Raw genomic sequence first — 26540 nt, 5'->3', positions numbered from 1 at the left:
TTTTACACAGCATGATCATTATTTATTTGAGTTTACTGTTGGAGATATTTATCCATTATTTAAGAGTAGCTACAACATCATATTGTTTAAAGTTAAAAAATTGTGACGGATTTAAGTGATGCGTGTTTAGCACAGCAAATATAAAAGAGGTAGCTTTTGGGTACAGATTTGTGTCCAGACATTGTACATCATATTATATTCTCTAAAATCTGTTGCCACACACTCAAGACAATTGGATTGACTGACTGTTAAAAGTCCAGTCTGGTGGTTTACCGAACAAGTTTAGTCTATTAATATTTAAAGACCATCTTAAGAGTGTTCACTTTTCAAAAGTAACAAATCTTGCCATACGACCACAATGGGTTATTCAACACAGAACATTGCATGATTGGCTTTTGGGTGGACCAGTGCTTTTCTGGCAGAGTAAAAACAATTTATCTTAAGAGTAGCTAAAGAGTTTTTTTTGTTTGTTTGAACACACTTGATTAGACAAAATCAAACACTGTGTAGCATAATAATAAAAAATAACATTCACATGAACAGTCTTATTAGCATAAAACATCATAATCTCAAAAATGTATATTGTTTAAATGGCTATATTTTTTTAAAGACATGATTTTAATGCTGGTTATGGGTATCAATACTCAATTCAATGAGTTGTTTTAAACAATATTTTGCCTTGTATTTTTATATGATCGAGAAATCATGCTGTTAAAACAAATTTTGTCCCCCTCTCAGATCAACACAGACAGATATGCTCTTAATATACACCAAAGTCACAATTACAATGACAAAATTTATGTCTCTGTAAAAAAAAAAAAAACTATTCCGATGCTTTTAGAGATTATTAGATCTCATGCTTTCACACATTTTGTAGTTTTCCAAACTTTGATTAGTCAGTTCTGGACTAAATTCCAGATTGATTCTGGCTTGTCAGTGGCAGAGGTCTCTTCAAGAAGCCAATACGTCTAGGTGTACTTTAAATACACTGCCATACAACTAGCCCTTTATGACTTGACCTAAAAAAAGGAACAGTTCACCTAAAAAAAATATATAGTTCTGTCATCACTTGCTCACCCTCATGTCATTCCAGCTTTGGAACATCAGGCCGAGTCCATTTTTTGGTGAACTATACCATTAGACTTCCGTTTTTTTTTATAGCAAAACAGCATGTGGTTTGATAATTCATCAATATATTATAGGATTTTTTAATTATTAGAAGATATAGGTTCAAGGACAACGCCAAAAGACACAAGCCCTGAGACACAATGTTTGATGATCCACCATGTTGGCTATGTCCTGTTGATTGGGCTGCAATTGCAAGTCAATTCCTGGTAGCAATACACAACAGCAGGCGCCCCACACTGCCCATTCAATAAGCAGCCAGAAAGAAAGTGACATCATCAGCTCCTGTGAGTTGATTACCAAAGTCGACTGTTAACTTCTTCCAACAGGTGTAGTTATGACACCAGAGTTGTGTTCTTGAGTACTTTTCAACTTGTTTCCCGATTCCTCTTAGTCATCTTCAGTTTACTTTGTTTTAGTGCTGAAGCAAAAAGTTTGTTGCGATGTTAATGTCATTATTAGATGCTCTGAGAGCTTCTTGGGCATCCATCCTTGAGAAACCCATCTCCATTAATCTTGCAACCTAAAAATAAAATGGTATAAAAAAAAATGTAGTATCTGGCAAAAACTGTTGAATCTGGCAACCTATGAGGCTCAACAAATCTTCCTGATAGATGGTGTAATTAATAAGGTGTGAAACAAATGAAAAGAATTGTACTAGAGATCTCACCTGTTCTTCGACCACATCTGTGTTAACCGGCGGGTGCGTAGAGGGGGGCTGTTGTGGCTGAGGACCCTCTTGGTGCCGGTTCTGTCCTCTGTGCCGTAAAGTGGGGAGGAATCTGTTCCAATTCAGGAGACCTGTCTGCTGTGGACAGCCATTAATGACAGGAATTAAACATCACATTTTAAGTCACCATGAAATCAAAATTTCCTATTTTTTATGGAATATTGCAGTGTTTATTACAAATTAATCAATAATAACTCAAATGACAATAGGCTGCTGTCACTTTAAGACCTAATCCAAAAATCCAATATACTGTTACACATGTAAAACCTACTGTTTACAAGGATATTTTGACATCATTTGTGTATATGTGTCCGTTCAAGACAAAGACGACGCGAATGAACACTCAATTCAGTATTCACTCATTATATTAGAGGCTATGAGGGGCAATTCACGGGACGTGTTTTGTGTGCTCAAGATCATTATTTTAAATGTAGACGCGTAACAACAATAATTCACATGTCATCAAATCCCCGGTTCTTGGAAATTTGGATCCGGTTCTAAAATGGAACCGGAATTCGATTCCTAACCCTAGCCATCATAGGGAAGGAAAATACAATTGCAATTTTTTGTTTCATGCTGACTTTAAAGATAATAGCGTTGTTCGAAGAGTTCAGTAATAGAGGTATTTTTTTTGTAACCGTAGTGATATCTTTTTTCTCCACATTCAAAACCTCCCATAAAAGAAAGACTGAGCAACCCGTCAGTATGATCCCAACAACATTTTTATATCTACCACTACCAGTTACAGCGTAAGCAGACTCTAGGCCTAAATTCACAAGTACATATACAGTAGGACTCGAAAAGTGACATTAAGAAATGTCCTATCCATTGATAATGTTCTATGCTGATTAATTCTCAGAAAACAAACAGCTTTTCACATTGATAAAGGACAAAATTATCTTCTTCTATCATCTGTGATGAAAACATGTGGGTACTGGGTATCTGAGTTTGATCACAGGAAACCATCAACTATAAATAAATAATAAATAAATGGAAAAAAGAAAAAACAAGAATTATTGCCCAATAACTTTTCTGATCTGAGTGACAGAAATATGGAGTTAGAGCTTGTTTAAGAGTTTTGGTTTCTACTCCTCTGATAAGGAAAACATTACTGCGTTTTGGAAAACATTACACCCTACTAACAGTGTGGTTTCTAGTCTAATAATATGTGAACATACCCAGAAGGAAATACTTTTGAAATAGAAACTTCTTCCAACACATAAAGGAAAATAAAATAAAATCTCATTTATACCAATGATTTCACATTGATTGCACATGCTGCTGTTTTGAAAAAGCAGATCTTGATAAGGTTGACACTATCAATCAGGTAGTTATTTACCTGATATTTACCTGCATTATGCCAAATACAACAAAAACACCTAAAACACTAATTATGACACAAATTCACCTAATTTACATATCCAATCCGAAAACATAGGACATAGAACAGGGACCTGAATCAGGGAATAACTTTTGTGATTAATTCAAATTAATTAAATATTTTGTAAGTACATTTTTAGCAATTGCCATTTTGTCAACCTCATGTTTTTTTGTTTAGTTGTCTATTCATAATCAGGATCCCTATTGTAAACAAAAAAATGTGTCATTCTTAACTTATCCAGAATCATGAAGCACTACCCTAAGGTAAGGGTGTGTTCACACTTGGCATGTTTGGTTAGATTAAAAGGAACCCTGGGGCGATTGCTCTGTCAGTGTGGTTCCTTTGATTAAGTGAGAACACTGCCATCCGAAACCCTGGTGCGCACCAAACAAGCGGACCGAGACTGCTGAAAAGATGGATCTCGGTCCACTTCCAAACGAACTCTGGTGCAGTTCGAATTAAATAGAAAAGCAACACAGACCAAAGTCATGTAAACGAACCAAAAACAGGGCATGATGTCACAAAGATGCAACCCTAAATATGACATAATGCTCAAGCATACTTGTTTTTTTCTTGTCATAGTCGTGATGTTGCCCATCACGAGTTCGGTACAGGCATCAGAACCGCGTCTCCTTGAAGCAGATCAAGATACCATCATAGGCAGGGCCGGCCCAAGCCTTTATGGGGCCCTAATCAGAATTTTATTTGGGGGCCCATGGTGCCGCCAATATGATTGACTATTGTCAACACTAAAAAAAATAACTTTTTCCTCTTGTTAAATTTAATTAATTAAAATAAGCAAGGGTAACACAATTGTTTAATATTTTGTCACAACTTAATTTAATTGTGTTCAATCAACCTAATATATTTAAAACTGAAGTTTACTTAATTCATTTGTGAGAAAACTACATGAATCATTTTTGTTGACAACTAACTGGGCAGTCGATCTGTAGTTCCCAGCATGCTTTGCAAGGGACTGCATTAGGTGGGTAAATTTAGGGATTAAAGTGTTATTTTATGTGTTTTTCTGTAAATGGAAATATGTTGTTAGTTAATGTTAATGTTTAATATTCAGTAATGTTAGAAACTTAGAAGACTTTATGTTTTTGAATTTTGTGGTTACCATTATGCAGAAGAGTGATGTGTTTAGTTTAGGGCTGTGTGCGCTCAATATACTCTATACATGCATTTAATCTTATTTGCAAACCTGCATAAGTAATATTCAATATTACTCTGTAAAAAAGAGGTTTATTATGCTGAACACTAGTAGCTCCTATCATTGGAAATAACTGTAGAGTCAAATTAGGCAAAATTATAATGTTGGCGATTCTAGGCAGGGCAAAAATTAAATATAGTCAACCTGACAAAACTTTATCTAGCAGGAATGACTAAATTAATTTAAGTTCATACAACAAGATTACAACCAACAATTTCAAACAAATTCCATAATTTAGTTAAGTTAGTTCAAAAGCTTACTTTTTTGAGTGAATGCTTGATTATTCGCAGACTACAAAACTCACCCATTTTCAATTTTATTAGTTGTAGCTGTGTTGCTTGAATCAATGCCTGGCATGTTTTTACCCTTATACGGTTTTAAATTGTAACAGTAGCAAACCCACAAGAGTGGCCAGGTCTTATTTTGCACTTTAATATTCAAAGTCTTACAGTACTAAGTGGTATACTCAATGTGGTGTACTAAAACCAGCAAACCTGCTTTTGGTATAACAAAAAATGTGCTGAACAATTAACTAAATAACTTTAGATCAACAGAATCTTCTTATATGTATATATAAAAATAGTTCACCCATGAACATTCTGTAATTTACTCATTCTCCATGTATCAATTTCTTTCTTCTGCTGAACACAAAAGATATTTTGACGAATGTGTGTAACCAAACAGTTGATAGACCCCATTGATTTCCATTGTTTTTTTTGTTAGGGGGGGGGGGCTACAACATGTCGAGTTACAGATCACGCTCAGGGTCTATGGTCATACCATAGTTTGGGGGCCCCCTAGTGGCGGCGGGGCCCTAAGCAGCCGCATTGGTTTGCGTATAGGGAGGGCCGGCTCTGATCATAGGTACAGTAGGCAATGCACATACAACGAATGCATTTAGACCAGCACACAGGATAGTTTTGTAGTTCGGTAAGTTCCGTCACAAAATACACATCATAAAAGCCGACCAATCAGGTTGTGAATACATCCCTATGACTTTAGAGGCGGTATCTTTAGGTCCAGTGTTAAAAATGCCAATGTGAACGCTAAATGGACCAGGATTAAATGCTGTTGTTTTTTTGGGAACGGACCAATCGAACCAAGCAAACCGAACTACAAGTGTGAACACACCCTGAACTTAATTAAAATGCTAAAAAAAATACATAAAACTCAAGAAATCATAATTATTTTATTTTCTCCCCTCAATAATTGTTTCTGATTACAAAAAAGAATATTAAAAACAAACTACTGTTCTAAACCATGGCTGTAAGTGAGATATAAGATGCCCTTATCTCTTGTAAAAGTGAAAAATATATATATATTCAGCTGACCTTCAGCTACCTCCTAGTTTTTAAGGCTAGTACTTCTTAGTCATGTGAGGGGGTGGTGGAATAGCTTTGTGGTTAAAGCTCTGTACTGATAACAAAAACACTATAGTTAAGTCACTTAACCCCAGGAATTTCCAGAGGGACTATCCCTGTAATAAAAGTACTGCAGAAGTACCTGAGCCTGCTGTTGCTGTGCATTTCTCCTGAGGTGTGCCAGCTGAGTTAGTAGCAGCTGCTGGTCCATCATATCCATCCTCTGCTGTCTCTGGATGTCCAAAGTAGCACCCATCCCCAGCGGAGCCTCTGCAGTGGGCTCAGAATCTGAGAAGACCGGCTCTAGGAGCACAGAACCACATCGGGCCACCCACTCTGGCACACGCAAGAACTTCTGGACAGCCAACTTATTACTGTAATAGAACATGCCTGCGATCTGGAACAGAGTGATTGTAAACGCTTACCATACACTCATGACAGTAACGCAACAACAACAAAAGACAATAGTGCCTATTTAATCAATGATGTTGTAATAAAATCCCAGAGAGTAAACCGATGCCCCATTCTATTTATGACATACTCTAAGTGTTTGTGCTACTTCCGACAACAGGACTAATTGATTAGGAACCGTGTAGACAGCCTCAAGCTGTGCCACACACACGATGTTAGTATAATAGAGCACAGGGGCTAATGAACAAGGCTTCAGAAGTAAAAAAATAAAAAAAAATTAAAAAAAGCTTTAAATGTTTTTCTAGAACCTTTAAAAAAATATCTTTCAAACAAATCTACAATGAGCCAGAATAATGAAACCATCAAATCAAAAGAGTTGAGTTGCTTTTAGCACCTCTTTTTAAGAGATCTACTATGGTAATGTACTTCTAAAAGTTGTCAAATATTTTCCTCATCCACGCACTGGCAGCTCATTTTGCTAGCAGAGACAATGCTCAAGACAGTTCGACTTGTATTGCTATATGGCACTAGTAAATTTATATAAGTCCCACCTGGACATGTCATGGCAAACCAGTTTGAATTTCTTTATTCAGTGGAACGAAAAAGAAGAAACTTTGAATTGTGTGTGCTTTTTTCTTATCTATACAATTAAAGTCAATGGAGTCTAATGTTTTTTCAGACCCCATTGACTTTCATTGTACTGGGAAAAACAAAAACATTCTTCAAAATATGAAAGAGTGTACAGGGAGTTTTTTAATATGTTTCTTTACAAAAAAAACACCATCACTGTAAGCTCTGAATGTAAACCTTCCTATAGTCTCTATAGGAAGGTACCTATTTAATGTTACCAAGCTAATTTCCACTACCCTCCAAAAATCTACTACAATTTTATTTCTATGGTAACAACGACTTCTCAGACCAGTGGATCTCGCTTTATGATTGTGTGTCATATTGAATTTCACTATGGACTTGTAATCAAACTTACTAAAGACTGAAATGTCAGATCAAAACAAGCAAACACAGAAATGTAAATGTAATGCAAATCTACGTGAGACGTTATTCTTACCAGTCCACTACAAGCAACAATCCACATGTAGGCACTTGACGTCAGGAGCTGATGACAAGATAAAAGAACAGACAACAGAAGAAATTCAGAACTTTTACATCTACAAAATATCTCTGAAGCCTCTCAAACCAGCAACACTAATTTACAACCAGCCCTAACTGCATCTATAAACAATTGCATGATGTAAAGAAACATTTATTTGATGCAAGAGTGGAACAAAAAAACTCAAACATTAACTTAATGAAACCAAATCATCTAATATTACAAGATTAAAATGCATTGGTTAGTTGTAAATGGGTATGTTAAAGCCATGTTTGTGTATGCAGGACTGTAAATGGTGATACATATTTAAATGTTCAAATGCCATCTACTCTTGTCTGTTTTTCTACTGAGTAAATGTGCAACAACTTCTGTTATCTTTAATATCAAAAAACAGCCCCGAAACACAGAGCACAAACCACAATGATTATGTTCTCAGGTACTACAGGATTTCTCATGTGTCTTGCCTCTGTTATCTTACATACATTTTATTTGTGGTTTCTGCTCTTGCAAAATGGTGTTGTAGCCATTTAAATTGCATCTGAACCTCACTTGCTTGTGAAGAAAGGGAGCGACTGCCAGTCAATGTCACTTATTATCTTGAGATCTCATGCATATGTAACTAATATATAACTTTTTATATCTAGCTTGTATTGTATATAACTTGTATATGGAAATCCTAAAAATAAAAAAAATAAAAAAAGGATAAAGGATTTGTTAATTGCAATCTGAGCTCACCTGTGCACCCACAATGTATGTCAGAGACTTGTTTGTGATTGACACATGGCCAAGCAGCTGAGTGACCTGAACACGTGGGATGGAGTTGTAGAAAGGCACAAAGAGAGCAAAGACTGGGCCCAGTCTGAGAAAGAGAGAAAGAGAGAGAGAGAAAAAAAAAATCATTGAAAGTCAATCCTCAACCTTGTCTAAAGAGAAAATCTTAAAATCTAGTTTAAATCACGTGAAAGTTCTTAGAAATATAATCCTTGTCTTAGTTTCATATAGTTTTGAAAAAAAAGTATAAAATATACAAAACTATATGCAAAAGGTATTTTCAAGAAATGTTTGAATTTAGCGATATGTTTTTGGGGTCTACTAGAATAGGTTTTGATGCTTGAATAAAAAAAAAAATAATAAAAAAAATCACATCGCAGAACCTCTCTTCTCAGTCCATCAGTAATGCTCTGTTTAGTTCCGGTCTCCATTAAGCCCCTCCTTCCAAAAGGCACAATGTGCTCTGATTGGTTAGCTGAACCAGTGTGTTGTGATTGGTCAACCGCTTTGATGTTTAGGAAATGTCATACCCCTTACAATAAGCACAAGTTTCAACAAACTATGAACGCAACTCAACGAGAGACCACGCCCCCCTTTTTTGGGAATGCCTTGGGCAGTAATTATTCAAATGAGAAATATTTCTATGTGTATGTTCCCAGAAGAAAACTCAAGACTTCATTTAAGGAGTTTGGAATCGGTGCTTACTGATATTTTGGACAAACTGTGCTTTGTAACTTTGCAGAACTTTTTCACGTTTAAACCGCATATTACACACTAAAGGAAGTTGAAAATGTAAAAAAGCATATGTCTTCATTTAGTTGAAATAACAGTTTCCTTCCAACTTCAACTTTTATTTACTTATATAGCACATTTAATAGCAACGTTGTTGCCCAAAGTGCTTCACAGTTAACTAAAAACAATAAAACATACATGTATAAAAACATTTAATCAAACTCAGCAGATGAATGCATGACTAAACACTTTTAGACATACCCTTCAACTGTATAATGAGATCAGTGTAGAGAGAAATAAAAAGATAGAAATAAGTTATAACTACAATGTACAATACCCTTAACTAAAAGCTAAGTTAAAAAGATACGTTTTTAACTGAGACTTAAAAATTCTATTGTTTGAGCTAGCCGGATATGAAGGGGAAGACTGTTCCACAACTTGGGAGCCACAACTGAAAAAGACCCTAACCCTTTGACTTCTTTTTAGAATAAGGGACAGTCAGCAAGAGTTGGCTTGTTGATTTTAATGTCCTACCTGATATGTAAGATCCTAAAAGGTCAACAATGTAGTTTGGGAAAATAAAAAAATAAATAAAAGAGGAAACAGAGAAGTGATGTATGTCAAATGCATACATATTTCACAGAATGGCATCATATTTGTTAGAATTTATGTGTCCCCAAAGGTGATAGATAAGCTCTGTGGTGAGTAGTTTCCAAGTAGTTTTAAGATGGAGGAAAGAAGATGAGCCAATAACATAAACATCAAATTCTCAGTACAATGAAGCAACAGTGATTGCAAAATTCAGAATATGGTGTCATCAACCATTTAAGAGGTGCAGAAAAGATAACGGGGAACCTGATAATGCCAACTAGTACATTCATTAAGACATGAGTATATAATATAAAACTTATTTTCTTATTTTAATTTTTACTTGTTTCCTTGTTAAAAAAAGATGATAGGTCTTAACTAGCTCACTTAGTTTTAAAATGTAATTTGAAGTGATGTAGGAAACTAAATGTGTTTCTCAATGTGGATTCAATACAAATCAACAGTAATGGTTGTCTGACGTAAAAATGGCTTGTCTCAGTGAAAGCCACACGATTTTTCAGTTCCCCATATAAACTTAAGCAGCCTCCCCTCACTGCTAGAAAGAGAGGGGTGAGAGGAAAGAGAGGAACAGAGTAACAGACAGAGATCAGAAAGTGGCAGGAAGAGATGCTAAACTTTCACTTTTGCTCACTTTTATACTGCTACATTTTAAAAGTGAGATTAGATATAGAGAAAGAGTAGCACAAATGTCTGACTAAAGATCTTCTCTATGCCATCTGGTGAGTATATCATTCCATTAAATTATAGATAGAAAGAGCATAGAAGATAAAAGTATATACGTCATGGAAAGAAAAATGTTTCAGAAAAGATTTTATATAATTCTATGGTGACCATGTTTGCAATTATTAGTTTTCACAAAAATATTAAGCAGATATTAACATTAAGCAACATATTAACTGTTTTCAACATTGATAATTATAAGAAATGTTACTTGAGCACCAAATTATTATAATGATTTATGAAGAATGCTGCTTTGCCAGAATAGGAGTAAATTACATTAAAATAGAAAACAGTTACTTTAAATTGTAATAATAATAATTGACGATATTATTGTTTAAACTTTATTTTTGATCAAATAAAAGCAGCCTTGGGGAGTATAAGAGACTTTTTTAAAAAACATTTTAAAAAACTGTACTGACCCCAAACTTTTGAGTATATATTTAATACCAGTTGCCTCCCTCTTTTCAGTGAACTCTCTTGTGAATAACTATGACGAATCAAGATTTCGGCCAAAACTGCACCAACTTGTATGACCATCGTCCAGTGGCGCGAGTTCTCATACCTCTGATCTACTCCATCATATGTCCAGTGGGACTTTTTGGAAATGCCCTGGCTCTTCATGTGGTGATCTCCAAAATCACCAAACTTAATTCAACCACTCTTTATTCTGCCAACCTGGCTGTGTCTGATATCCTATTCTGCCTGTCGCTTCCCTTACGAGCGGTTTACTACGGCCTTGGCTTCAACTGGCCCCTTGGGGAAGGACTCTGTAAAGCCACAGCACTGCTCTTCTATTTAAACTGCTATGCCGGAGTTAACTTCATGACCTGTCTGGCAGTCGATCGTTTTGTGGCGCTGGTGTTTCCTCTGAGGCTGGTGAAATTGAGAAAGGCAAAAAACGCGAGATTTGTGTGTCTGGCCATATGGCTGCTGGTGTTGGCCCAGACATTGCCTCTCCTGACCATTAACTTGACCAAAACAGAGTCTAATGGCAGTATCACCTGTATGGAATACCCCAATTTTGAGGGAGTTTTCAAAGGGCTGCCCTACATGCTGATCATAGCAGTAGTTCTAGGCTTTGTCGCCCCGGTTGCGATAATTATCGCTTGCTATTCCATACTGACCCATAAATTATGTCTAGCAGCAAAATCGAATCGGCTAACAGAACGTTCTGGAAGGACCAAAAAAGCAAGAGGAGTTATCGCAGGGGTGGTATTTGTATTTGTGGTGTGTTTCAGCCCATACCATCTAGACCTCCTGCAATACATGATTCGGAAACTTCTCTATGAACCAGACTGCATGGAGCTTCAGTCCTTTCAGGTATCCCTGCATATTACAGTGTGTCTTATGAACCTGAATTCATGCCTGGATCCCTTTGTTTACTTCTTCGCGTGTAAAGGATATAAGCAGAAATTGATGAGGATGATGAAGTGGCAGGTTGGCACCCACTTCTCCAGTGTTGGAATAGCCTCGCCTGAAAGTTCAGGCACAGGTGATGTGCACAACACACGCCGCAAAAACAACAAAATACCTATGAACTCTATTAGAGAAGGTCAGTAAAACTGTTACCGACAAAAGCCGACATAAAGTGATGAAACTTCACAACAAACTTGCTTGTGGGAAAAAAGAATTGAGGGTTAAAAGCCACTAACAAGGCTAACTGATTCCACAAATGGCCTTAATGGTCACACCAAATGGGTCCCACCACATTTTTAACAGCACACACTTCATGAAACAGGTGGAAGCAAGCACTGCCATCCAAGTTGATAAAAAAAATAAAAATCAAAGCAAAAATACTTTTTCATTCAAAATTGAACTGATAATGGGAGTTGACAAAAAAATTAAAATTCTGTCAATATTTACTAACCAGTTTCAAAACAGCATGACTTTCTTCTATGGAGCATAAAAAAGACATTTTAACAACTGCCCTTTTTTTAGACAATACAATGGAAGTCAATGGCCACCAAAACTGTTTGGTTATTATCATTCTTCAAAATATATAGGCTATTTTTTTTGTGTCCACAGAAGACAGAAAGTCAAAAAGGTTTGGGCATTTTAGTGGAAACTATCCATTTAATAAAGAACAGATAATGGTTTTCCCATAAATACGTTTGAAAAATGCAAAATACAGCAGTTAAACTATATCAAAAAGCTGTTTTTATTGTGAAAACGTGAGTGTGGATGAATCAACCAAAATGTCACAAGTCAAGCTGAGAGATGATGACACCTGAAACATGTACTTTGTGGATTTCATAAGACTTGGAATGCAAAAAAAAATGTTTGTTTTTTTTGATTGACTGGAGCATGACACCATCTTAGATTAGTGTTGTTATTACAGATTATCAAGACCACTCTATGAAAGTATCTTATAAATTGTCTGAGAGCTAGTAGTAGAAAGGGGAAAAAAAGAGTGAATTTCATTTTCACAACATACTGTTACCGTTGTAAAGACCTTGTCATTTCAACACATATTTCATATATTGGTGAAGTAAAGAATACTTTCACAACAATAAAATGAGACAAGAAAGTTAATCCAAATGACAATGTCAAAAAGGGAAGTTGATGTTTGTTGCACAGGACACACAAGAACTGCACTTTGACATACAGACAGTGTTGCTGGAATTTGATGCCATTCTTTGATAATACATTCTGTGCTTGCAGTATACAGTAAATGCGCATGGCAAAACTGTTGAAAACGCCAAACAGTTTGTAAAGAGCTAAACATGGTACATAAAGTCATGTTACTCACAGTCCAGCTGGAAGAACATCCACCTGAAGTTCAAACAAGAAGCGAAGAGCCTCTGTCAGCAGCAAGTCCACAAAAGCAGAGAGAATCCAGGCTCCAAAAAGGAAGGACTAAGCATCATGGTCAAAAATATGACAAAGTTTTAGGTTTTTACAGTTTTCTCCAAAACCATAATGACATTTTAACAACAAAAAGTGCTGTTCTCCTAAATATCTGTAAGATTGCAAATGTGATATTGATTTTATACAACAAATAAAGAAGTTAATGTTGTGTTACATTTTAGACACAATATTGTCAATATTGTCTGTTTTTGCTCAATTTCACAGAGGAAAACAGTTTCAAAGTCACAGAAGAAGGTGTTTCATTACTGAATGAATCCGCGGTTTTAACGAATCAAGCGAGCCAATTATTCAGTAAACTATTCATTAAAATGGTCACTTGCTTCATTCCTGAATGAATCAGCCATTTGAAATGAATCGGTTGAAGGAATGACTGAATGATTTACTCATTAATACCGCAGCCTACTGTGGGTTAAGAGTGTTTCATTTTGCAATCATATTAATGGCACATCTGTATGGAAGCCCATTCCTGTATTTATTACATACTGAAATCATAATAACGAGATAAAAAGATATGATAGATACGAGATCTAAATTATAACGTACTATGTCGAAATTATGAGATAAAAAAATCTAAATTATGACATAACTGAATCGAAATTATGACTTGCTGCTCATTGATCGGATGAGACCCGACACAGGATGAATTGTGAACACATTAATGAGTATTTTAAACGTGATTTTAGCTATTAATGATTCGATTAATGCCTTATAAAATTAATTGCATGGAATAGGTCTGAGCAAAAGCAGTCTTGAAAGGATTTTAAGCAAGAATTATGGGGGGGGGGACGTGGTGGCTTTCATTGAACATATTCCGATGTGTTATTATGGAAATAGTATAAGAAAACAGGAAAAATACGTTGTAATGCACAATTTTGTTAGAGAACGACTGCATCTAACCCTCTAAGTTCTTAATTTTTTGAGAACCTATGAAATCCTAAAGTAATGACACTTCCGGTACATAAGGTTACCTGAGAGTGGCGCTGTTCTGGGGATCATATTTCCATAATGACACATCACAATATGGTGTAATGCAAGATTTCATTTGAGAATTTTTTTTTTCGGTTTTGATAATATTTGAAATAATACATTAATTGATGCATCTTTAATCTGTTACAAATTCTAACAAAGTAATGTGATTGCATATCATTATATCTCAGCTACAAACATTATCTAATGTCATCGTTCTCTTTGCTTTAAATAGATATAGAGTCAGCCATTTACATTTAAATGCCTCCATGGGCAATGATAAGTGCAACACTAGGGCTGCAACAACTAATCGATAAAATCGATTATAATCGATTATGAAAATCGTTGTCAACGAATGTCATTATCGATTAGTTGGTCTGCTTACGTCACGGGGAGCGTTTACTGGTACGCACACACACGTCTCTCTCCCTCAGGCGCTCTGCCGAGCGCGCGCGCTACACGGTTTGGAGCAGTCTCTTATGTCTCGCATGCGCGCTCTTGCTTGCGCGCTCTAGATTCCGGGAGTTTGAACTAATTCGCGGGCATCAGGGAGCCGCAATCAATGGCCGTTTCTCAAAACCAAGAATGCAAAGAACGGACTTGTGTTCTTGGGGAGAACGCTCTTGCTAGTTGTTCTTGGAAGTATGAACTTACAAGGTGACGAGCACACAGAACGCTGCTGACAGTTTGAGGCGATGTGTTCTTGCGGGTATTGCGCAATACCCCCGCACAGCGCCGTCTTCAGTACCCAAACATAACAAGAATTATTGATGATAACAGCCAGGTTTTTAGCATGACTGGCCGGTTGGCTCGCTAGCTACACCCGCGTGCGCGTAAGGAGATTCTTCACTACCGAAAATGTTTGAGCATATTTTCGATTCGCCATAAATTTTCGTAAAAATGGCAATATTTGAAATCAACACAGTAGATTTCTCGCATCAAATGCTCTCAGAAGTGAATTTAGTGATGAAATAGCATACGAAATTGTAGAAAAACGACTTACTGTTGTTCTGCCTTTCTGCTCCCCGCTCCTTCCTCGAATGCCGAAATGAATGCTGGGATATTTCTGCTGTCAAGTTCACACAAGTTACCAACCAATGCATCCTCGGTAAAATGGGCGTGTCAAGAACACTTCCGGGATTTTTAACCGTTCTTGCCAAAATGCAAACTTGTGTATTGAGACAGTACTTGGGCAGCGACTGATGACGTTTCACAAGTCCACAAGAACACAAGTACAGACAAGAACGCACATTGAGAAACGGCCAATATGCGGGAGACTCCCGGGACTTCCGGGATCTTGGGATGTCTGTATTTTGTCTCGAGCATCAGGTTGCGCAATCAGTTCGCTCGCAACGTAAGTGATGGATTAAAATAGCGCTACCGCAGAAATAGGTTAAATTAAAACGGTGTTTACAAAGTGAAGCATTAAATACAAAGGCAGTTAATAACAGCAGCAGTAAAATATTGTTTTTTAGTCACTGTACTCAGTGGTTTTCAGCGAATGCTTGTGCACTAATGCATAATTTCTCCTGTCCTTTACTCAAGCCTGTTAGCTTGCTGGGTAACGTTACCTCCATTCCGTTCTCTTTTTATAGCATTTGTCTACTAAGTTTTAATTGTTTTTCAAACGCGATCTACTGCGGCTCTACATTCACACAATTGTTTTCAGTCTTTCTATATTTATTTAATCAATTTATCCTTATATTATTCTTATATATATTATATATAATATATATTATATTCTTTATCCTTATATTCCTTATATATAATTAATTTTAAATAAAAATTAAATGAATTATATATTTTAGATGTTTTTAGTTTGTTTTTAGTTCAGATATTCACATCTGAACAACATGTCTGTGTAAATTTGTTTTAACAAAAATTGTGTTAAAACATGTTGGATATCATTTTTTTAACAATAATCATGTTTGTCAACTTGCCATCAGCAATTATCATTAAAAACAATGCAAATATTGATATTAGTAAAACTCAATGTGTGGCTTTTGCACTTTTTAAAGTACACTTTTACACATAAATACCCTGATTTACGGTTTTATTTAGTTATAATAAAAAACAAAATCTAATTTAATTTCTATCCGATTAATCGAAAAAATAATCGTCCGATTAATCGATTATCAAAATAATCGTTAGTTGCAGCCCTATGCAACACTATTCTGTTGTATAGCCTAGTGCACCTGTTCATACACATTTGTCTATTTTTGTCCATTTAGCCTACATATTGCATATACATATGTGTTGTCTCTGTGTACTGGAAGCTTCTTCTGCCATCAAAACAAATTCCTTGTGTGTGCAAACATACTTGGCAATACTCTTTCTGATTCTGATACAAAAGAGGATCTCTAGTTGAAATTGTCACGTGTGCCATTTATTGAAATATACGTTAATTTTTACAGGAGTAGGCTATACGGTTAAATGAAAACTGCTGCCCGATCACAACCTCCTGTTGCAACTGTTCTGCAGCAGAACTAGCACCGTTTTCCAATCAGTTAATATGCCATAAACAAGGCTTTAGCGGTAGCATAAGCCATCAGGCAAGTGTTATTTAAAATAAACTTCTAATGTACTTACAAACTTTCCAATGCCTCGTTTTATGAGTACAGAACCTATTTGTACTACTGTAGAAGTGGTACCATTCCGGGAATTATTAGTGGGGTAATTCACAAGATACAACCTTGGATCCATTAGTGCCTGCACTAAACCATTCGGCTGATATCTCTAAATAAGCTTTAACTTTAATAATGCTCGAAAAAGGGAAAAAATGCTTCTGGGGGGCTGTTTGGCTCAAGATCATGGTGCAAAGGACCCTAGGTTGAAATTACTCCGAACCATCCTTTTAATGTGTTCACAATTCATCCTGTGTTGGGTCACGTCAGATCAATGAGCAGCAAGTCATAATGTCGACTTATGTCATAATTTTGATTTTTAAAGTCATAATTTAGATTTTTTTTTTCTTATGTGGCGGTAATAAGCTTCCATTCATTCCATGTACCTAAATGCCACTTCAGATGCAGCTTCTGAAAAAAATATTTTGGCCACATTGTAGCTTTAAAAGTTCATGTGTAATAAATTCTATGTTGAATCTAATCACTTCTTTCTAAAGTTACTTTTTGTAATGTCTATTCAATGATTTTCTCATCTAACACAATAATGACTTTAAATGATCGGTAACACTTTGGGGTCCAATTCTCACTATTAACTAGTTGCTTATTAGCATACTATAGGATATTGGCTGTTTATTAGTACTAATAAAGCTCATATAGCTTATAAGCACATAATGCCTTATTCCCAATACCTAAACTTAACAACTACCTTATTAAATATTAATAAGCAGTAAGAGGCAAAAGTTGTAGTTAATAGTAAGAATTGGACCTTAAACTAAAGTGTGGAATTTCTTAGCCAAAATTGATGTGCGATTAATTTGCAATTAATTCAATTAGTTAATCAGCACATTATGTAATTAATAAGATTAAGAAATGTAATTGCCTGACAGCTCTAATTATTATGAATTTACATACTGTACAATTTTATGCAGGGAATGTTTTAAGAAAATGGGTTCTACGGTACAACAAAACAGTGGCATTTGGTGTAAAACTCCTTAACATTTATATCAACTAATACTTCACAAACAGTGTAAGGAAAAGGTCACTCGTCTAGACCAATGTAAATATATTACATTGCAAATATTTTGCAATGTAATATAAAACACAGAAGTAAAAAAAAAATGTAAAAAATTGGAAGAGAGATAAAGCTGCTATCCGCTTATTAAGTTCCAACGTAATGAATGCCGTTTTCAGGTCCAAGCCTCAACTCGTTTCACTTGACAATACTATCTCAAAAGCCGTTTATGAGCACTATTCGTTCATATTACACATTTAAGATTAGCTTTTAAATCTTATGGTGTGCGCTACAGTCTCTGCGTGCTCACGACGTCTGGAGACCAGTATTTGAATGTTTTATAAAAGATTTTAAGTAGTATTACATCACACCATGAGTGTATATTAGCACCATTCCTTGTTATCTTTTGGTATCTGATAAAGCGTTTGGACCAGAAAGCAGTGAAACGTGACGTCAGACATAACGAGTGGATTATTCACACCTGAGACTTACAGCAAATTTGTGGCTGCCAAACCTCCTCTCAAATATGCGAAAATTGTAGATAAGCAAACTGCTGCAGAAAGTGTCTTTCAGGTCCAGGCAGATGAGCCGTCCACTCACCAGCCTCCAGAACTACAAGAGAGACATGGAAAACACACACAATATTAGAAATATTGCAAAAATATTATAGACAATCCAATAAAATTTATCGATTATAAGTGAAAATTGGTAGCAACAAAAGACGAAAGGAACTAGGGCAAGAGAATGACTAATAAGACACCTTTTATGACCAGTATGAAACTGATTATTTTTAAAGGAGCTGTATGTAAGAAATTTATTTCAATTAATCATAAAATGGCCCTGATATGTCACTAGACATTAAGAAATCATGTTCATTTCAAATACTTATATCACTGACAACAGTAGTCCGGCCGGGATATTGTCATTTAAAAAGTGAAGTTGCAGCCCTCAACTGATGTTGATGTTGTCATGTTGTGTTTTGGTCTGATGCGACACCCTCCACCTATCTACCAATCACCAAGTCAGTAGTGTTGCGGCATACGGGTTGCCAGCTCTGCCAGTTACCACAGCTGCAGTTACAAACGTGTCGGAATCGGATAAAAAAAGTCTAACGTTGCGAAACCAAAATAACCTCGTTATGAATCCGAAATACTTCGTGACAAAGTCTTAAATAAAACAAGGATCTGTATAGGAGATGCCTTTGAAAGATGGAGACGGCTGAAAACGGAGAAGAATTTGAAGACAGATGCCAACGTTGCTAATTTTCTCCTGGACAGGTAAGATTCATCTATGTTTGGGTAACTTGTACTTGATGTAAATGGACATTTCAAATATTCATGACAGTCGAACAAAGTTATGCATGTTCGTGCAAAGTAACGTTACGTTAGCTCATATGGAGAGGTGGGTCATCGAATTGAAAAGGTAAGGAATTATTTGGGTAATAAAAACGGCGAGTCGTCATTGCTAACATTAGCAATGCATTATCAGAGCCTGTTTCTCTGTCATTATGATGAGACGCTGAGGAAAACAACATTAGCACGCCCATTATTGTTTATCTTGCAAGTTCCACAGCCAAAAATAATAGAATGACATGTAACGTTAATCTTTCACATCACATATTTTAGCGTTATGGACGTGTTCTGCTGGCAGGGTTGCCACCCGTCCCGGTTTTTCTGGGATTGTCCCTTTTTTTAACAACCTGTCCTGGGACACTGAATGTCCCGGTTTTCAAATGGCTATGTGAATATGTCCAGGTTTTCCAAAGGCTACGATGAATATGTCCCGGTTTTCGCAAGTCTACGTGAATATGTATGTTCAAACAGCACGCGCACGACAGAGAGGTAGAGAGCGAGAGACCTTGCGGGTGTGTGCTAGTCTGCGTGTGTGCCTTAATGAAGCGCATGTAAGACAGTTTTTCACTTATAGCATCAGCTAAATGAATAGCTGTATCTTTGATATCGGTTACACACAGTGACAGAGGCACTTGTACTTACGTTAATGACAGATACCTACCGTTACAAGTTAGACTAACAGCTACTGTTCTAACAATGTACTGTCACATACGAGCGTACATCTTTACGATTATATTTGGCTAATCGCCATTAGTAAATTTTTGCGATAAATAATTACTTTGCAAAACATCTCTCATTTGAAGCATGAACAATTAACATAAAAAGCTTCTTGTAGCATCCTACGTTCCTGCTGGATCCTGCAGCCTATCTGGCAACCTCGAGTCAGGGAGGAGGGGAAGGGGATACACCACTCTACAGTAATTTGAAAGTGATTGCAGTACCAGTTTTGGCCACAATCTTACATATGGCTCCTTTAAAGGATTAACGTTTGCTCACTTCAGAATTCAAAGGGCTCTTCACGATCACAGCTGAGGAATAAGTGTCTTATCTAGCCAAACGATCCGTCATTTTCTTAAAAAAAATTATCATTTATATACTTTTTAACCAGAAATGCTTGTCTTAGACTAGCTGTGAGGCGCCAGGCATTATGTAATCCTGTTGAAAGGTCAAGTCTGATGTAGGCGGAAGTACCGACCTAGTGTTTACAAAGCGAAAGTGCAAAGAATAAGTCAAACGCCCTTTACAAAAAAATAAAATAAATAAAAGGTAAACCAACAATGTTGGATGAATTTGAAGTTAGAGTAGAAAAATGTGTTTTTCGTCCCACCCAACATTTTCCACCTACGTCAGGTTACTGCCAGGGCCGGATCAAGAATTCAGAGGCCCCTGGGCACAATGGCCCTCATTTATCAAAAGTGCGTACACCAAATTTCCAGCGTACACCTGGCGTACACCCAAAACCACGGTGACTTTGATATTTATCAATATGGACGTTGGCGTACGGCACGCTCAAATCCTACGCCAGGTCAGGAAGTGGTGTACATGTACGCACGTTTTGAGTTAGTGCGGAAATGCGCAGAAAAACAATTCCTAACACCACAAAACGCACTGACAAACTAAAAGATAAGAGGAGCTCTTTTCCAAAACGCGATAAACGCCATTTTTAAAAATAAAATTGTATTTTATTTCTATTAATAAACTAGTGTTGTGTCTGCAAAGATGAAATTGATGATCACCATCTCTGTAGTGAACGCGCCTATAGAGAGAGTAGCCTATTTCTTTTCGTTTATAATTGTTTCGTTTAAATACATTTCAAGCTTTCTTTATAGATATATTTCTCATGTCTGTGAGGCATATACTGAGTTTCGGTTAATTTGTGATGAGATGCGCTCCAGTTCACGTGCAATGCAAGGGACCGCACCCGCGCCTCCATGTCATGACGCCTGATTATATTGTCTGCTATTTGCTTCTTATTTATTAAATCCAGGCAATTGGTTGATGAAAAAAATATTACAATTAAGATACAATTTTTACAAAATGAAATTCACTTTAAAGAAAGGCTTTCTACTAAACCAAACTTAATTAAGTGACCAAAATCATGTCTGAGCATGTCTCCCGATATATTGCGCATCCTATATTAGCCTATGTTCACTTTTCATAATTAACATAGATGGGAAAAAATAACATTATAATTTTTTAACAAATATGAAACTAAATGCACTTAGTTAATGGCTACAACACGTAGCCTAATAGTAGGCCTGAATATTGTTATCATTACTTTTTTCAAGTTCGGCATGAATTACTATTAGCCTAAATGTGTTACTAAAAGATTTGAATGTATTTTTAACATTGTTGTATTTAAGGACTGTATCTGTGTGTTATTTTTAAATTATTTGTTTTATGTGGTGGACAATATTGGAACGTGACATTGGAAATATTTATTTTATTTTTACTATTTAATTTATTTTACTATTTATTTTGTTTGGCTTTTATTTATTTCATGCAGTTGCACTTATTTAATTTATATTCATTTATAGTATGAGTCCCTGATTATATGTTACATGTTCTCTTGTTGTTGTTTTTGTTGTTGTTTTTTAGACAAAAACTGGATGGATTTATAGCGTTTTGAAAAAAAATACAATTAACTTTGAATTTATCATCAACAATATTGTTGTTTGATTTAATAATAATTTTCCATGATTGTGATGGTCTCGATCTCCAGAGAAGTGTCTCCTCTTTGCCGTCTTCCGTGTGTCCATGGCGTAAAATGAGGGCGTGGGGGAAGCGGATACTTGAATATATAGGGGCGTGTTATTCTAATGACGATCGTTTTAAGCCGCGGCATTTATCAAGGGCAGCTATTGTGTACACCTGGATTTCAGAGGTACGCACAGCTTCATAAATCAGGCGGTGAGAGGAGTGTAAGCATAATCTTACGCCAACATATACGCCCGTTTCTACGCAAGAATGATAAATGAGGGCCAATGTCTTGTAGGGCCCGGCCCGCCTTGGGCAGTCCAAATGTAGTTTGTCCAAGGACATTATAATTTGGCATTAACAGCTTTAGGAACTTTGTTGTACTATGCTGGAGTAAAGTTCATAAATGATTGTTCTTTCCCATAGGATTTTGTAAAACTACGGTTGGGTTTTCTCTGTCCCTCTAGGGGGGTTCGGGGGCATGCCCCCCCGCAAGAACATTTTGTACATTTTAAGATTAAATTAATCAATCTGGTGCACTTTGAGAGCTCAAAATTAAGAGCTTCAACCCATGAACTGTGCACTTGAACAAAGAAAAAGCATTGACCTGTACTTGGACATTAAAAAGGGCTCAAACATCTTTTTAGTTATGATATAGAGTCTCAGTCTACACTACATTATCACTAGTGTTTTAGGATGCCAAACAATTATTATAATAATGTTTTATACAATTATTCCTATGACGTAAAATCAATATAGCCTATAAATGTACTGTATAAATGAAAATTAATATTTCTAAAGTATATTTTACATTACACAATAGTATAGGAAAATTACAATACTTTTGTCCTAATTTCTTCACTTGCAAGAAATAAACAAATAAGATATTTGTTTAAATGATGTAGATGCGCATTTGCTGAATGTTGTAGATGCGCATTTGCTGAATGTTGTAGATGCGCATTTGCTGAATATTGACGGTAAATGAGAAAGTATTTTAGGCTGATTGTTTGCCTTTTTTGTTACAAATCATATAAAAGCAACGCTTCACTTTTTGCATAGCATTTACTTTCTTTGTTTAACGTTACCAGTTCTGTCTAACAAAGTATTAGATATGAATGACAGAGATCGTAAACTAATGAAGACGGATAATATGAGTTAGCGGAGTGCTATGTGATCAGGCCACAGACTGTAAAAAAAATGGACGACGGCCCTTCGCTCTCTTCCATTGGTGAGAAGTGAAGCCGCCAGAGTCCCGATATAGCGCTGACATCTTGGGACTTGAGTCTCCGCAGTTGCGATCTCGGGACCAGACCTGCGCAGTAGTGAGCAGGAAGTAAAGCCGCGAAATCAACACCCCGCCCTCACTCTCGCCGAATGCACTCTCCCAGTCACTGGACTTTTTTTTAAGTGGCCTATATCTGCTCCGTTCCTCCGTTCTACTCCAATATTGATGTGTTGATTGTAGTATGACAAGAGGCTTGTTAAAAAAAGAAATTATAATCTCCTCAGTCCTCCGAAGAACCCGAAGTCCGTTGGTGCTTCAGTGACTACTTCGCTCAGAGAACCTGTCAATCATGACGTCACACCACTGTTTTATTGCATCACGTTACTAACTAAAAATAAACTTATTTTAAAAACAAACACTTGACTTTACACCAGCGTGATAAAAATGACAGCAAATGACAGAAACTACTTTTGAAAAAAATATATTTGAAGTGTAATTTATTCGTTTAGTTGATCTCATGTCCTGTTGAATAACACGGTGAGGCAGGGCTTATGACCTATACTAGGACCAGTCACCGGGGGGCGATCGAGATGCTTTGGCTTCACTTTTCAGGGCTTGTGCAGCACCATAGACAGTAAAAGAAATGGACACAGCGATCCCCTTGATTTCAACGGAGAAAACTGAAGCCCAATTATTGCACTCACTTCCTGATTGCTGAGTGTACTGCGCAGGCTCAAACTGAGCTTGACGACAGTCTGACAGTTGTAAATCTTCTAGTAGCTGTGCCAAGACAAATCTGAATCACCTAATACCTCAAAAATGTTGTTGAAATATTTTGTCCTGTTGCTTTTATGGACTCTCTATCTATGGGGTTCTCCCTTGACTTTATGCCTCTATGTTCCTACGATTGCCTCATAGACAGTAAAAGATTGCCTGTGAGCTTTTCCTCCTGTCTACGGTAATTTCTCTACTGTGCGACAGAGTCGCGTGGTTATGACGCAAGCGTTAACCTATTTTTACAAAAACGACTTCTACGGGGCCATAATGTAAGATACAAAGTAATGGAGCCTTTTGTATATGTTGTGTTTCTTTATAAATAAATGGACAAATGAAGTCTTTGGACGCCTCAGATGTAAAGTTATTCACTGTCAAAGTGACGCCAAAATGAATGGGAGTCAATACAGCAGGTGAAGTTCTGCTACAATGGCGGCCCCCGCGAGGCTTCAGTTTCCGGCTGATGGATTACCCCCTTGTGCAGCACGCTTGGATCAGGCGCTGCCATTCTCTTCTCAGGCGCAGAGTACAACCCGTCAAAATACAAGTCTGGAGCGCAGTCAAAATAAAAGTCTGCTTCCAACACATTTTTAAAAAAAATGCCAAATATCGGCTGATATATCGGTCGACCACTAATTGAAACTGCAATTTGAACCTTCAACCCGCTGAAGTCCACTATATGGAGAAAAATCATGGAATGTTTTCCTCAAAAAACGTAATTTCTTTTCGACTGAAGAAGGAAAGTCATGAACATCTTGGATGACAAGGGGGTGAGTAAATTATCAGGAAATTTTGAAATGAACTACTCATTTATCTTATAACCAATATGCAAAACCTTTTTGTTTATTTCTTGCTTTTGACACAGTAGCTAATTTATTTAATTAAAAAAACTTTTTAGAGCAATTTACAGTGTTTAAGTCACCACAAAATCAAAATGGACAATTTTTATCTTTTTAATGGAATACTGCAGTATGTATTATAAATGATTTATATGTGCACAATTTCACACACTATTTTTTTTTTTTTTTTCGTGTGCCCTCGTAATCTTTCATCAATCTAACTTCCTCTTGCAACAACATCTCTTCTCTGGTCAGGTGACGTGTTTTCGGCACAAGGGCGGAACAATTTGTCACTCACATAAGATCACAAAGCTATTGCAAACCAAAACAATCCAATAAATTCCTGATGGACAAAATCATGTCCCACCAAACATTTACATTGCAATAGCTACCACACCTTCAGTTTCATGCTTACTTTATATAGTGCACATTTTATATAGTGCACTGAATTATTCAAGTAGATTAGTGTATTAGCTCACCTGTTTGCCCTGCCTGACAGCCTGGAGGTTGTATATGAACATATCCTGGTACTGAGGCAGAAGCACAGTAAGCAGTACAGAGAGGACTGTAGGAAGCAGCAGTAAGCTCTTGGACAGGGGTGCTTTATCTGTAGGACAGCAGAGAAGTTGCATTGTTAAATCCTTTGTCATGTCAACTTACTTAGTTTTAATTCATTTTTAGTACGTTCAAATAATCAATATTATTTTATGTTTTGGTATCTTAAACCCTCAAACTGTCTATTTCATTTAAAAAAAATGCAAACCAAATTTAAAATTGAAAGACATAATTAGTTTGTATTTCACAGAAGAAATATTCACAGGCTTAGAACCCCTTAAGAAAAGGTAAATTAATTATAATTATTACATCAGTAATAATGTGAACAGAGGCTCTTTGCTGGCGTTTTTCAATGTGTTGGCTATGGTGATTTTAAGAAGAGTTCACTCAGTCTCTATATGTCTAGCTCTCATATTAAAGACTTAACACAATAATATAACACTCATGATCATTCTGTGTCATGTCGCATTTTCGAGAGCAGCGCCTGGTTTCACCCCTAACTTTTTAAACGATAGCAACACTTGCTGTCTTAAATCATGAGTCAGAGCAAAATTATTTGAAGGTAAGGATGATGTGTGAAGTGGGATAATAATCGATTAAAGGTCATGACGACTGAGCTTTAATCTGAATGAATGACAGCAGGATATGATCTTCATGACATGATGATTTTGAGCTATACTTACACAATCCCCACGAACCGGTGGATGTAAACATCATGCCACTTACGCGGAATATAACTAAGAAGACTAAAAAGATTACGTTTTAAAGGCACTGAATTTACAACGTAAAAACCTTAGAAGTTAAATGGAAATCTCGATATGAGAGAAGGAAAGGGGAAAGGGTATCATGGATGGTGCCTCGCAGGAGACAAACTTCATCCGCGTCACTCCTATGAAATAATCGTTTTCTGTTAGAAGCCAATAGAGGCCGCAAGTTAGTGACTTTACCACACAGGTGAGGGTTGTTTCGACTTTTATGTCAATAATTTTGACTTATAATATGGATATTTATATATGTCATAATTTAAAATTTTCACATAAATAAGTTTGTACGTCGGACATTTAACAACTCTGAAAACAAATTAGGCTACTAGCGAAATTTCCATAAGCATGTTTTTTTTTTCCTCATGTGATGTGGCATGCTTCTAACATAGTTTTAGTCAACTGTTTTTCAGAACAAATGCATTTGTCTTACAGAAACTGATCTAAACATGGAAATGAGTGATTGTCTCTTATATTTAGTCTTACCTAGCCTAAAGGTGATGATACACAGGGCAACTTTTTGAGCAATATTGCTGGGCAATGTCGCCGTCAACGGGCAACCAGATTAGACACAGGGCCCACGACCGATCTAAATTATCCAGATAGAAATGTATTTCCCATTTTCAATGCGAAATGTGCCCAAGCAACAATCGCTCTGCAAGATTGCCCAGCAACATTGCTCAAAAAGTTGCCCTGTGTATCA

General features: G+C 36.4%; 2 protein-coding genes across 4 annotated transcripts; one reads left to right on the top strand and one right to left on the bottom strand.

The window, feature by feature from the left end:
- Positions 1-25969, bottom strand: ubac2 (UBA domain containing 2). 3 transcript variants are annotated; one of them, XM_077246855.1, is made up of 9 exons: positions 25760-25969; positions 25001-25128; positions 18127-18246; positions 12914-13020; positions 8068-8191; positions 7291-7338; positions 5956-6210; positions 1796-1933; positions 1-1648 (listed from the first exon to the last, which is right to left on the bottom strand). In XM_077246855.1, the coding sequence occupies exons 1-9, from the start codon at positions 25791-25793 to the stop codon at positions 1541-1543; spliced, it is 1062 nt and encodes a 353-aa protein (XP_077102970.1). In that variant the 5' UTR covers positions 25794-25969; the 3' UTR covers positions 1-1540. The 3 variants fall into 3 exon arrangements, with proteins under 3 accessions (XP_077102970.1, XP_077102971.1, XP_077102972.1); XM_077246856.1 differs by having other exon boundaries at positions 1796-1930; positions 25760-25958; XM_077246857.1 differs by lacking the exon at positions 7291-7338 and having other exon boundaries at positions 25760-25930.
- gpr183b (G protein-coupled receptor 183b) lies at positions 9979-13208 on the top strand. Its single transcript, XM_077246854.1, has 2 exons — positions 9979-10163; positions 10633-13208. The coding sequence occupies exon 2, from the start codon at positions 10654-10656 to the stop codon at positions 11722-11724; it is 1071 nt and encodes a 356-aa protein (XP_077102969.1). The 5' UTR covers positions 9979-10163; positions 10633-10653; the 3' UTR covers positions 11725-13208.
- Positions 25970-26540: the final 571 nt, after the last annotated feature.

This window comes from Siphateles boraxobius, unplaced genomic scaffold (genome assembly GCF_051911475.1).
Source record: "Siphateles boraxobius isolate OS27281-9 unplaced genomic scaffold, OSU_SipBor_1 29, whole genome shotgun sequence".
NCBI classification, from domain to species: Eukaryota; Metazoa; Chordata; class Actinopteri; order Cypriniformes; family Leuciscidae; genus Siphateles; species Siphateles boraxobius.
This window is presented reverse-complemented; position numbering and strand designations above follow the sequence as displayed.

What these genes read in the sequence shown, in the direction of transcription:
- ubac2 (XM_077246855.1), bottom strand. Translation starts at nt 25,793, where the DNA reads ATGATGTTTACATCCACCGGTTCGTGGGGATTGT. An exon ending in TTGTTGCTTGTAGTGGACTG is followed by an intron (nt 6,211 to 7,290) that starts GTAAGAATAACG and finishes ACTCTGTTCCAG; the next exon opens with ATCGCAGGCATGTTCTATTA. An exon ending in CAGATGTGGTCGAAGAACAG is followed by an intron (nt 1,649 to 1,795) that starts GTGAGATCTCTA and finishes TTTTATTTTTAG; the next exon opens with GTTGCAAGATTAATGGAGAT.
- gpr183b (XM_077246854.1), top strand. Translation starts at nt 10,654, where the DNA reads ATGACGAATCAAGATTTCGGCCAAAACTGCACCAACTTGTATGACCAT.